The 14,368-nt window shown below is 48.6% G+C and overlaps 1 protein-coding gene across 2 annotated transcripts in view; it reads right to left on the bottom strand.

Moving 5' to 3' along the window:
* nup160 (nucleoporin 160) overlaps positions 1 to 12,401 on the bottom strand; it is a 56,284-nt gene extending 43,883 nt beyond the window's left edge. The window contains exons 1-6 of one of the 2 annotated variants that reach the window (XM_085780331.1): positions 12,256 to 12,401; positions 10,312 to 10,420; positions 8,699 to 8,909; positions 6,866 to 7,088; positions 5,149 to 5,339; positions 3,325 to 3,558 (exon numbers count right to left, since the gene is read on the bottom strand). In XM_085780331.1, coding sequence (XP_085636457.1) covers positions 3,325 to 3,558; positions 5,149 to 5,339; positions 6,866 to 7,088; positions 8,699 to 8,909; positions 10,312 to 10,420; positions 12,256 to 12,346 — 1,059 coding nt within the window. In that variant the 5' untranslated portion in view covers positions 12,347 to 12,401. Of the gene's footprint in view, positions 1 to 3,324; positions 3,559 to 5,148; positions 5,340 to 6,865; positions 7,089 to 8,448; positions 8,470 to 8,698; positions 8,910 to 10,311; positions 10,421 to 12,255 lie in introns of those variants that run through there. The other variant, XM_085780332.1, reaches the window with a different exon arrangement.
* Positions 12,402 to 14,368: the final 1,967 nt, after the last annotated feature.

Genomic DNA, 14,368 nt, shown 5'->3' with positions numbered 1-14,368 from the left:
GCTCTACTGCTGTCTCCATCCCATAATGCTCCTACCTGCGTGCTGAACCATCCCATAATGCTCCTACCTGCGTGCTGAACCATCCCATAATGCTGCCTACCTGCGTGCTGAACCATCCCATAATGCTGCCTACCTGCGTGCTGAACCATCCCATAATGCTGCTACCTGCGTGCTGAACCATCCCATAATGCTCCTACCTGCGTGCTGAACCATCCCATAATGCTGCCTACCTGCGTGCTGAACCATCCCATAATGCTGCCTACCTGCGTGCTGAACCATCCCATAATGCTGCCTACCTGCGTGCTGAACCATCCCATAATGGTCCCTACCTGCGTGCTGAACCATCCCATAATGCTCCTACCTGCGTGCTGAACCATCCCATAATGGCTCCTACCTGCGTGCTGAACCATCCCATAATGCTCCTACCTGCGTGCTGAACCATCCCATAATGCTCCTGCCTGCGTGCTGAACCATCCCATAATGCTGCCTACCTGCGTGCTGAACCATCCCATAATGCTCCTACCTGCGTGCTGAACCATCCCATAATGCTGCTACCTGCGTGCTGAACCATCCCATAATGCTGCTACCTGCGTGCTGAACCATCCCATAATGCTGCCTACCTGCGTGCTGAACCATCCCATAATGCTCCTACCTGCGTGCTGAACCATCCCATAATGCTCCTGCCTGCGTGCTGAACCATCCCATAATGCTGCCTACCTGCGTGCTGAACCATCCCATAATGCTCCTACCTGCGTGCTGAACCATCCCATAATGCTGCCTACCTGCGTGCTGAACCATCCCATAATGCTCCTACCTGTGTGCTGAACCATCCCATAATGCCCCTACCTGCTGAACCATCCCATAATGCTCCTACCTGCGTGCTGAACCATCCCATAATGCTCCTACCTGCGTGCTGAACCATCCCATAATGCTGCTACCTGCGTGCTGAACCATCCCATAATGCTCCTACCTGCGTGCTGAACCATCCCATAATGCTCCTACCTGCGTGCTGAACCATCCCATAATGCCCCTACCTGCGTGCTGAACCATCCCATAATGCTGCCTACCTGCGTGCTGAACCATCCCATAATGCTGCCTACCTGCGTGCTGAACCATCCCATAATGCTCCTACCTGCGTGCTGAACCATCCCATAATGCTCCTACCTGCGTGCTGAACCATCCCATAATGCTGCCTACCTGCGTGCTGAACCATCCCATAATGCTCCTACCTGCGTGCTGAACCATCCCATAATGCTGCCTACCTGCGTGCTGAACCATCCCATAATGCTCCTACCTGCGTGCTGAACCATCCCATAATGCTCCTACCTGCGTGCTGAACCATCCCATAATGCTCCTACCTGCGTGCTGAACCATCCCATAATGCTGCCTACCTGCGTGCTGAACCATCCCATAATGCTCCTACCTGCGTGCTGAACCATCCCATAATGCTCCTACCTGCGTGCTGAACCATCCCATAATGCTGCCTACCTGCGTGCTGAACCATCCCATAATGCTGCCTACCTGCGTGCTGAACCATCCCATAATGCTCCTACCTGCGTGCTGAACCATCCCATAATGCTCCTACCTGCGTGCTGAACCATCCCATAATGCTGCCTACCTGCGTGCTGAACCATCCCATAATGCTGCCTACCTGCGTGCTGAACCATCCCATAATGCTGCTACCTGCGTGCTGAACCATCCCATAATGCTCCTACCTGCGTGCTGAACCATCCCATAATGCTCCTACCTTCGTGCTGAACCATCCCATAATGCTCCTACCTGCGTGCTGAACCATCCCATAATGCTCCTACCTGCGTGCTGAACCATCCCATAATGCTGCCTACCTGCGTGCTGAACCATCCCATAATGCTCCTACCTGCGTGCTGAACCATCCCATAATGCTGCCTACCTGCGTGCTGAACCATCCCATAATGCTCCTACCTGCGTGCTGAACCATCCCATAATGCTCCTACCTGCGTGCTGAACCATCCCATAATGCTGCCTACCTGCGTGCTGAACCATCCCATAATGCTGCCTACCTGCGTGCTGAACCATCCCATAATGCTCCTACCTGCGTGCTGAACCATCCCATAATGCTGCCTACCTGCGTGCTGAACCATCCCATAATGCTCCTACCTGCGTGCTGAACCATCCCATAATGCTCCTACCTGCGTGCTGAACCATCCCATAATGCTCCTACCTGCGTGCTGAACCATCCCATAATGCCCCTACCTGCGTGCTGAACCATCCCATAATGCTCCTACCTGCGTGCTGAACCATCCCATAATGCTCCTACCTGCGTGCTGAACCATCCCATAATGCTCCTACCTGCGTGCTGAACCATCCCATAATGCTCCTACCTGCGTGCTGAACCATCCCATAATGCTGCCTACCTGCGTGCTGAACCATCCCATAATGCTGCCTACCTGCGTGCTGAACCATCCCATAATGCTCCTACCTGCGTGCTGAACCATCCCATAATGCTCCTACCTGCGTGCTGAACCATCCCATAATGCTCCTACCTGCTGAACCATCCCATAATGCTCCTACCTGCGTGCTGAACCATCCCATAATGCTGCCTACCTGCGTGCTGAACCATCCCATAATGCTCCTACCTGCGTGCTGAACCATCCCATAATGCTGCCTACCTGCGTGCTGAACCATCCCATAATGCTCCTACCTGCGTGCTGAACCATCCCATAATGCTCCTACCTGCGTGCTGAACCATCCCATAATGCTCCTACCTGCGTGCTGAACCATCCCATAATGGTCCCTACCTGCGTGCTGAACCATCCCATAATGCTGCCTACCTGCGTGCTGAACCATCCCATAATGCTCCTACCTGCGTGCTGAACCATCCCATAATGCTCCTACCTGCGTGCTGAACCATCCCATAATGCTCCTACCTGCGTGCTGAACCATCCCATAATGCTCCTACCTGCGTGCTGAACCATCCCATAATGCTGCCTACCTGCGTGCTGAACCATCCCATAATGCTCCTACCTGCGTGCTGAACCATCCCATAATGCTGCCTACCTGCGTGCTGAACCATCCCATAATGCTCCTACCTGCGTGCTGAACCATCCCATAATGCTCCTACCTGCGTGCTGAACCATCCCATAATGCTCCTACCTGCGTGCTGAACCATCCCATAATGCTCCTACCTGCGTGCTGAACCATCCCATAATGCTCCTACCTGCGTGCTGAACCATCCCATAATGCTCCTACCTGCGTGCTGAACCATCCCATAATGCTCCTACCTGCGTGCTGAACCATCCCATAATGCTCCTACCTGCGTGCTGAACCATCCCATAATGCTCCTACCTGCGTGCTGAAGAGCGTGGAGATGTGCTCGAGGCTGTAGCGGTTGTCGGTGGCGACCAGCTGCAGCACGGTGAACTGGCCCCTCTGCGGCACGGCGAGGTGCAGGGCCAGACAGAGGCCGGCGGCCGGAGAGGAGCAGAGCCGCAGCCGGTGGCCGCGGCCCGCTAGCCGCTTCACGCCGCGGCTCGCCGGCATGTAGTCCAGCACGTCGGCCTCCAGCAGACACGCCTGTTCCTATGGAGACACGGGGGTCAGTCACCACGGTAACCACGGTGTCTTGCCCCACTCCCGAGTCCATGACCAGCAGATAGACACCATCCTTTCCACTGTGCGTGCAGTAACCATGGAGATAGAGCCGTATCGCCGTAATTAGCTTAGCTCAAACACTGGAAGTGTATAGGTAGTGTTAGCCTGGCTCCACCTAAAGTCGCTAATTAGCTTAGCTCAAACACTGGAAGTGTACGGGTAGTGTTAGCCTGCCTCCACCTAAAGTCGCTAATTAGCTTAGCTCAAACGCTGGAAGTGTATAGGTAGTGTTAGCCTGCCTCCACCTAAAGTCGCTAATTAGCTTAGCTCAAACACTGGAAGTGTATAGGTAGTGTTAGCCTGCCTCCACCTAAAGTCGCTAATTAGCTTAGCTCAAACACTGGAAGTGTACGGGTAGTGTTAGCCTGCCTCCACCTAAAGTAGCTAATTAGCTTAGCTCAAACGCTGGAAGTGTATAGGTAGCGTTAGCCTGCCTCCACCTAAAGTAGCTAATTAGCTTAGCTCAAACACTGGAAGTGTATAGGTAGTGTTAGCCTGCCTCCACCTAAAGTCGCTAATTAGCTTAGCTCAAACGCTGGAAGTGTATGGGTAGTGTTAGCCTGGCTCCTACCTAAAGTCGCTAATTAGCTTAGCTCAAACACTGGAAGTGTATAGGTAGTGTTAGCCTGCCTCCACCTAAAGTCGCTAATTAGCTTAGCTCAAACGCTGGAAGTGTATAGGTAGTGTTAGCCTGCCTCCACCTAAAGTAGCTAATTAGCTTAGCTCAAACACTGGAAGTGTATGGGTAGTGTTAGCCTGCCTCCACCTAAAGTCGCTAATTAGCTTAGCTCAAACACTGGAAGTGTATAGGTAGTGTTAGCCTGCCTCCACCTAAAGTAGCTAATTAGCTTAGCTCAAACACTGGAAGTGTATAGGTAGTGTTAGCCTGCCTCCACCTAAAGTAGCTAATTAGCTTAGCTCAAACGCTGGAAGTGTATAGGTAGTGTTAGCCTGCCTCCACCTAAAGTCGCTAATTAGCTTAGCTCAAACGCTGGAAGTGTATAGGTAGTGTTAGCCTGCCTCCACCTAAAGTAGCTAATTAGCTTAGCTCAAACACTGGAAGTGTATAGGTAGTGTTAGCCTGCCTCCACCTAAAGTAGCTAATTAGCTTAGCTCAAACACTGGAAGTGTATAGGTAGTGTTAGCCTGCCTCCACCTAAAGTAGCTAATTAGCTTAGCTCAAACACTGGAAGTGTATAGGTAGTGTTAGCCTGCCTCCACCTAAAGTCACTAATTAGCTTAGCTCAAACACTGGAAGTGTATGGGTAGTGTTAGCCTGCCTCCACCTAAAGTCACTAATTAGCTTAGCTCAAACACTGGAAGTGTATGTTAGACTCTTATACACTTCCAGTGTTTGAGCTAAGCTAATTACGGCGATACGGCTCTATCTCCATGGTAACTACACGCACAGTGGAAAGGAAGGTGTCTATCTGCTGGTCATGGACTCGGGAGTGAGACAAGACAGTAAATAAATGTTGGCGTATCCCTTTAACAGTGTTAACGTAGCGTTGTGCTGACCCTGAGCGACCACAGCCGCAGCCTGGTGTCCTGACAGAGCGCGAACAGGAAGGCGTCGTGGTCCAGCTGGCGGACGGCCAGGCTCAGCACCAGGTCGGAGCTCTGCTCGCTGCGCATGGCGCTGGGCATCCAGCCGGACAGACGCTGCATCATGGAGCTGCGCTTCAGCTCCAGCACCGCCACCGACGGGTCTGCAGGGGGGGGGGGGTTAGAAATACACACCGTAACCATGACAACAACTACAACAACACGCACCGTAACCATGACAACAACTACAACAACACGCACCGTAACCATGACAACAACTACAACACAACAACTGACTGATGACGTGTGGAGTTCATATCCTTTTTCCGAGCGTCTCAAACCTAACCCGGTTTTGCCGGTTTTGTTCTTCCGGTGGAATCTTATGTTTACGTTTCCATGGTTACGGTAGTCGCGGTAAATGCATGGATTTTTTTCTCTTGGATCATGGATCATCACAGCAGCTTTTAACAGTGGATATCACACAGACTGACATCATCCGTGTTAAAAGCCAGCGTTAATAGATCCATGTGTTTACCGTAACTATGACAACGACTGAAAACCATGGAAACGTAAAGGTACAATTCCACCAAACTGGCAAAACAGGAAGCCGGTTTTGACCAGAGATGACGTTGGGAAACTTGTGGATAGGCTACTGCCCCGCTAAGCCAGACCGCCGTAACTACATGAAAATTCCAAATTGAGTTTTTTGTGAAATTGAACTTGTCAATAAATGTTTTATCTTGTGTAAAATTTTCAGCGGTCAATGTTGCTCAGTTTTAGAGATACGAGGTATGAAAAACTGCAGTAACTACAAAATCACTCTGGAAACAGTTTCCCTGTAGTTCAGCTGCAGCTACTGCTCTATTACACCGCTAGCCAGTTACGGTAGCTAGCTAACATTAGCTTCGGTAGCTAGCTAACATTAGCTTCGGTAGCTAGCTAACATTAGCTTCGGCAGGTTAGCGCCAGCACATTAGCAACACTTCAGCTAAACACTGGACATTAAATGTTAGGGACAAAGACTCTTGACTTCTGATCCGCTCAGTTCAGTTCAGACGGGGTTTCCTGGCCCTAGCAGCAGGGGCGTGGCGGTGTGACGGGGTTTCCTGGCCCTAGCAGCAGGGGCGTGGTGGTGTGACGGGGTTTCCTGGCCCTAGCAGCAGGGGCGTGGTGGTGTGACGGGGTTTCCTGGCCCTAGCAGCAGGGGCGTGGTGGTGTGACGGGGTTTCCTGGCCCTAGCAGCAGGGGCGTGGTGGTGTGTGACGGGGTTTCCTGGCCCTAGCAGCAGGGGCGTGGTGGTGTGACGGGGTTTCCTGGCCCTAGCAGCAGGGGCGTGGTGTGTGTGAAGGGGTTTCCTGGCCCTAGCAGCAGGGGCGTGGTGGTGTGACGGGGTTTCCTGGCCCTAGCAGCAGGGGCGTGGTGGTGTGACGGGGTTTCCTGGCCCTAGCAGCAGGGGCGTGGTGTGTTTAGGGCTCAGACGGGGTTTCCTGGCCCTAGCAGCAGGGGCGTGGCGGTGTGACGGGGTTTCCTGGCCCTAGCAGCAGGGGCGTGGTGTGTGTGAAGGGGTTTCCTGGCCCTAGCAGCAGGGGCGTGGTGGTGTGACGGGGTTTCCTGGCCCTAGCAGCAGGGGCGTGGCGGTGTGACGGGGTTTCCTGGCCCTAGCAGCAGGGGCGTGGTGGTGTGTGTTTACCCTGAGCGTCGTGCGGCGGCAGCGTGACGACCGTGATGCCTCCGGCGGGCGACGCCAGGGCGAAGTGCGCGTCGCCGTGGAGACCGAGCCAGGCCGCGGCGCAGCCGGCCGCGCCGCTCTGAGCCGCGTTGCCGGGGACGACGGCGCTGTGACACGGGTCGGCCAGACTCAGTTTCCCCACGTCGGTGAAGACGGACTGCATGTGGAGCTCCGTCACCAGCTCCTACAACACACACAGGCTCTTATTGTGAAATCAGAACAAACACAGGCTTTTATTGTGAAATCAGAACAAACACAGGCTTTTATTGTGAAATCAGGACAAACACAGGCTTTTATTGTGAAATCAGCACAAACACAGGCTTTTATTGTGAAATCAGCACAGACACAGGCTTTTATTGTGAAATCAGGACAAACACAGGCTTTTATTGTGAAATCAGCACTAACACAGGCTTTTATTGTGAAATCCAATGAGCTCCAACCTTTAATCCAGTGTTTCTGAACTCAGAGTGTTAATGCAACAGCTTCTTAACAACGATCAATATTAGTTATTGATCATTTCACTAACACAGTTCTGGAGCCGTCGTTCTTCACTAAACTAAAAATGTTTTAATAATTAAAATGTTTTAATAAGAAGCCACTTTTGATTTTTTTTCTTTTAAATTCACTCATTTGTTGTTGTTTTTTAGATTTACTGCATTACAACATTATGACAAACTCAACATCCTGTGTTCTTTTCAAATTAAGAGCATTTCAGTGGCCAGTCTCCATTCAACTCTTATTTGGGCTTTTATTGTGAAATACGGCACAGGAGGAAGTGTAAAACTCTACATGAGCAGAGTTTCTGCAGAACGTTAATAATTGACCTCTGGCTAAGCCACGCCCCCTCCACTCACTGGGACAAACAGTCAACATTCGGTGACAGTTGCTATGGCAACAGCTGTCACTAGGAGACATTTCACAGGAGACAGAAAGATTAAATATCATCTGGAACCAGAACTTCACTTAGCTTTACTGCTATGGCTGTCGATAGCGACGGGCTAACTTCTGTTAGCCTGTCTATGGAGTTTTACATTATACGTTAGCATTAAGCTAGCGGGCTTTATGCTTAGTTGTGATACTGGCTAACATCTAAACATCTCTGACAATATGTTGCCTCAAATACGTTGTTGACTTAACTTAGAACAGATGTAGACATCCTTGTTAAGTTTATCCAGGTTTAGTTGGTGTTGTGGTCTACTGCATAACTTTATCCAGAGCAGACACTTCTCTGGGTTGAGATGTGGCTTAGGAAAAGGTAAAAAAATCCCCCCGTGGCCTCTCAGGATACCTAGTGTCAGAGCTGCATGTGCCCCATGAACACCGTTTGACCATTTAAACTTAAAATGTCAAGAAAAAACATATAAAAACGAATGAAAACTGACTAACTGCAATGCATTTCAATGGACGTGGAAGCAGAGAATGTCCCAGTGTATGGGCTAGCTATGAGCACTGTGATTGGCTCATGGCGTTTAGGGGCGTGGCTTAGCCAGAGGTCAATGACGTCCCGGTGGGGGTTGGTGGGGGGGGTACGGGTCAGTACTCACGCTGCGGTACATGCGGGCCGGGTGGGGTTAGTTTACTCACGCTGCGGTACATGCGGGCCGGGTGGGGTTAGTTTACTCACGCTGCGGTACATGCGGGCCGGGTGGGGTTAGTTTACTCACGCTGCGGTACATGCGGGCCGGGTGGGGTTAGTTTACTCACGCTGCGGTACATGCGGGCCGGGTGGGGTTAGTTTACTCACGCTGCGGTACATGCGGGCCGGGTGGGGCTAGGGTACGTTAGTTTACTCACGCTGCGGTACATGCGGGCCGGGTGGGGCAGCACCAGCCTGTGGACGCTCTGATTGGTCGACACCAGAACCACCACGTTGTTCAGGGTCTCCTGGATGTCGACGCCGCCCGGCAGAACGGCGCCGCCGCAGAACCTCAACCGGACCGCGTTGTTCAGCAGGTTGGTGTCCAGGGAGCGCTCCACCAGCTGGACCCAGTCCCCTGAAGAAGACCTGAACAGAACCAGAACCATGAGGTTAGACCAGGACCAGAAACAGAACCACTATAACAGAACCACAGGGAGCGCTCCACCAGCTGGACCGAGTCCCCCGAGGAGGACCTGAACAGAACCAGAACCAGAACTAGAGGGTTAGACCAGAACCAGAACCACATAGACACACTACAGAACCACAGGGAGCGCTCCACCAGCTGGACCCAGTCCCCTGAAGACGACCTAGAAGGATCAGAACCAGAACCAGGAGGTTAGACCAGAACCAGAACCAGAACCAGAACCAGAACCAGATAGAACCACTATAACAGAACCACAGGGAGCGCTCCACCAGCTGGACCCAGTCCCCTGAAGAAGACCAGAACCAGAACCAGAACCAGAACCAGAACCAGGACCAGAACCACATAGAACCACTATAACAGAACCACAGGGAGCGCTCCACCAGCTGGACCCAGTCCCCTGAAGAAGACCTGGAGGACCACAGGGTTAGACCAGAACCAGGACCAGAACCAGGACCAGAACCAGAGGATTAGGACAAGGGTCAATTGACCCTTTGTCAAGGCCCCGCCCCCCACGGTTACTGTTGCTAGGTTGGACAAACAATGGTCACGGAAGGGTTAACTCCCATTGGAAACCATTGAAAATTAGGCAGATTTAAATTGCTTGTAAGGAAAATTTGAATGATCTTATACATCAGAAAAATAGTGTCCATGGTAGAGGACAGACGTGGCTCAATAGCGATTGAACGGGCATTACCTGACTTTTCCGAAAAATGTGGAAAAAATCATTGTTTTGGTCACTCACTAGCTAGTAGCTAACGACGCTAGCTAACGTTAGCTACAAGCTAATCTCCGCCGATCTCCCGTTTCTCCTCGTAAAACTTCACAAAGTTCAAAAGACATTAGCAGCGGTAATGTTACGTTTGCTAGATAACTTTGAAGGTATTAGATCTTCTCTGTCTATGAACACGACCAGAGAGTGGACTGGAGGATGAATGAGCTTAGCACTTAGCACAGTACAGCCAGGGAAAAACAGGCTCACTTCTCATGAGGACTGCACACAACAACAACAAACAAAACTTTGCAGTTAACCCCTGACCTATGCCTAGAGCTCCCCCTAGTGGACCACCCCCGAACCCTATTAATACATAACAGAAGGTTAAAGTAATATTATATACAGTACATAGGCTAAGTATGTTTGTTGATGTCTTGTGTTGGGTCCAAGATTCAACAAGCCGGTCGGGTTTTACCGTTATCACCAATAAACACAGTAGAGGAGGTCCAGACCCGGTCCAGACCCGGTTCAGACCCGGTCCAGACCCGGTCCAGACCTGGTCCCGGTCCAGACCAGAACCAGACCCGGTTTGGACCCGGTTTGGACCCGGTCCAGACCCAGAAGTGACTCACCAGTGGATGAACCTGTTGCTGGTGACTGACGTCAGCTTCCCGCTCTCCTCATAGTGAAACGCTCCGGCGCTGTCCGGGAACTTCACGCCGCCCGGCAGCGGGCTCAGACCTGTAGACAGGGGGGGGGCAGTCAGAACCAGAACCAGTCAGAACCAGGACCAGGACCAGGACCAGAACCAGGACCAGGACCAGGACCAGAACCAGGACCAGGACCAGTCAGAACCAGGACCAGAACCAGAACCAGGACCTTCTGGTTCTGGTCCCAGGAACCAGGTGAAAATGAGTCAAAAGTTCTGGATCTTGATATTTATTTGTGAACGTCTCAACTCCTCAGGCTTGAAGAGAGTTTCATGTTTGAGGGAAATGATTCTTGAATAATTGAGAAGTCGTTCATTGAAAATAAATCTAATAGTTTATGAGACGATCTGGTCTGACACGTCTGAATAAATGTAAACATCCATCTATCTATCTATCTATCTATCTATCTATCTATCTATCTATCTATCTATCTATCTATCGTTCTATCTGTCTGTCTATCTATCTATCTATCTATCTATCTATCTATCTATCTATCTATCTATCTATCTATCTATTGTTCTATCTGTCTATCTATCTATCTGCTGGTCGACCACTGAGCTGCTTCATTCATCCTCTCTAGTCTGAAACTAAACTAAACCTTCACCTCAGAAAATGTTGCTGAGCTTTAATATGAAGTAACGCAGCAGCAGGTTGGTTGTTAATGCAGCGTTACAACATCCTACAGACCATAATAACCTAGTTAGACTCTGGTGTTTACTCTTTGACTCTTGCTCATCTTGAACAAAACCTCTTCAGTAAATAGGGTTAGGGTAACATATTGTGTAGGCTAACGTTACAACACAGATCAATACTCTGAAATGTAATGTGATTACAGTAATCTGATTACTCTGTAGTTGTTCACCTTTGAGGTTTTATTATAAACAGTAACGTTATTAACCTATAGGATAATGACAGAGTTGATACAGAGAGAAGTTTATTGAATCATCAGCATCACACAGAAACGTTACAACTACCTCGGGTAACTTGTAACGTTACTGTAACGTAACGATTCACCTCTCGGTCCAACTGTATCTGAACCTGAGAGCTAAAGGAGCAGCTTCTGTTCTCTGGTTTCAGTTAGAAAACATTAACCAGCATGGTGTTAGCCGTTAGCCGCTAGTTAGCCGCTAGTTAGCTGCCATCAGTATGTATATCTATGGTTAGCTGCTAGTTAGCTGCCATCAGTATGTATACATCTATGGTTAGCTGCTAGTTAGCTGCCATCAGTATGTATACATCTATGGTTAGCTGCTAGTTAGCTGCCATCAGTATGTATATATCTATGGTTAGCTGCTAGTTAGCTGCCATCAGTATGTATATCTATGGTTAGCTGCTAGTGAGCTGCCATCAGTATGTATATCTATGGTTAGCTGCTAGTTAGCTGCCATCAGTATGTATATCTATGGTTAGCTGCTAGTTAGCTCCCATCAGTATGTATATATATATATATATGGTTAGCTGCTAGTTAGCTCCCATCAGTATGTATATATCTATGGTTAGCTGCTAGTGAGCTGCCATCAGTATGTATACATCTATGGTTAGCTGCTAGTGAGCTGCCATCAGTATGTATATATCTATGGTTAGCTGCTAGTTAGCTGCCATCAGTATGTATATCTATGGTTAGCTGCTAGTTAGCTGCCATCAGTATGTATATATCTATGGTTAGCCGCTAGTTAGCTGCCATCAGTATGTATATCTATGGTTAGCCGCTAGTTAGCTGCCATCAGTATGTATATCTATGGTTAGCCGCTAGTTAGCTGCTAGGTGTTGTTAGCTCTGGCTCTCCGGGGAGAGGAGCAGCCTAGGCCGGGTAGAGGAGAGACTCTAAGCCGGCCAGAGGAGGCCGACAGGCGGCTGCAGCCTTACCCAGGTCCACGGTCACATCGCGGAACCGCTGGACGCTTTCCCTCTCAAACCCACAGATCTCGATGAAGCTGCGCTCCAACACCGCCGCCATCTTGTCCTCCTCACATGCAGCAGCGGTGACGTCACGGGACGATATGAGGCCGCGCGCTGCGTGGTTCAAACATTTAAAGATACAGGACGTCTCTCTGACGCTGTTGTCCATGGTAACGATGCGTCAACGCGGCGGCCATCTTGGTCAGGGGAAAGCCGTGTCTACTTACCATTAACATCACCACAACTCACTGAATATTCAACCGATTTTCAAGCCGTTTGGTTTATTATAAATGTCAGACAGATAAGTATGATACAAAAAAAAATTGGAAACATTTTATAATTTTTTTCCTATGTATTAAACATACACTTAGATACTCAGACACACACCCACATGCATAAACACAGTGAAATGTGTTCTACAGGGTCTGACTGGTTTGACTGCTGGTCAGACGTTTATGTCTATTTATATTTATATGTCTTTTTTATACAGTCTATGGTCTATGGTCAGAAACCCCTGACCAAGATGGCCGCTGTGTTGACGTACGCTGAGAAGCAGAAGGCGCCATCTAGTCGTACTGATCAATACAGACCAAGGACAGATCAAGACAAGGCAGCTTTGTTATATGGCTCATTTTATAGCCTACCAAGGGGCAACTAAATGTGAAGACAAAACAGAAATGGAAATGGAAAAATAAATAAATAAACAGCATAAAAACATAATAAAATAGCCTAATAATAAAATAAAACCCCAAATAGTAAAAATGAAATACAAAGCAATAAAAAAGAAGACAAGAAAGTACAAGAATATAGGCCTGTATAAGGAACCTTCCATCCTTTTCTCTGAACTATAAATACAACTTTCAAACTACATTCATTCATAAAACCTCCGACTCTTCCTGCAGAACCAAACTGTTGCCTCAACTGTTGTCAAGTCAAAATGAACAACACAACTGAACAGTCTGATTACACACAACATAGAACAAAGGAAAACACAACAATCAGATCATAAAGCTGTAAGAATCTTTATTGTTCATAACAGGAAAATGCATTTTGCAAAACAACTCCTGTAGCTCTTCTTCCCCCGCCAGAGATTAGACAAATAGACAGATGGAAATATATATATATATATATATATATATATATATATAGTAATTTAGGGGAAAAACACAAGGGACCTCGTTGTCCCTAACCTGTTACATCTGTTTTAACCAAATTAAAATAAAACATAAATACAGTAATTTAGGAAAAAAAACTCTCCAAAAGACAGGGTAAAGCTGATCACAAGACTCTCGTTAGAGAATTAAAGGGGAACTCCGGTTTTTTGACACCTGGACCTTATTTTTAGGCGTAATTATGCTCATATACTCACACACAGACACTTTGAGACAAACTGTTTGTAAAAACGGGCTATACAAATAAAATTGCCTTGCCTTGGCTTGTAGTGCAGCTAGTTTGCACAGAGAAGAAACCGCTGCCAGACGGAGCTCGTTACAGAACAAGCTCGTTAATGTTCTCTGAGAAACATCGCATTAAATCCTTTTCTTTCCTAAACGACAGAGTGGCTCTGATTCAGTGGGTGTACGGCGAGCGCTAGGGGAGAGTGGGGTAAGATGAGCCAGTGGGTAAGTTGACGCACCCCTTGTTTCTAGGAAACTATAGGAAAAAGTTAGCATGTGACCAAATATTAGGGAGGCAGGCATCATTTCATGGAGTCTGTGAAGATTAGAACCACGTAAGTAAAATCATTTTTCACTCTCAAGAGTGAATTTTGTCGATCATAAGTTTCATGAGAATTGTGTTTAGACCAAAAGAGATGATTGCAAATGTGTTTTATACATGGGTTGTGGTATCTGTGAGCTACAACATGAGGTAGTAAACTTAGCATGAAACTGCACCATTTTAGCTGTGAGAGCAATAAACCCAAGCTAAGGTAGCTGTGGGGTAAGTTGAGCCACCTATCCTATACACTTAAAGAGGAACTAAACCCCTAAACCACTTTTTTCTGCTGAAAACAAATGTATTTGGGTATAAGGTAGTGTTGTCAGTTGATTCTGGTCCAACGTTTGACATTTTAGTCAAA

This window comes from Trachurus japonicus, chromosome 6, assembly GCF_045865225.1.
Source record: "Trachurus japonicus isolate A0001 chromosome 6, Traja_1.0".
In the NCBI taxonomy this organism is placed as follows: Eukaryota; Metazoa; Chordata; class Actinopteri; order Carangiformes; family Carangidae; genus Trachurus; species Trachurus japonicus.
This window is presented reverse-complemented; position numbering and strand designations above follow the sequence as displayed.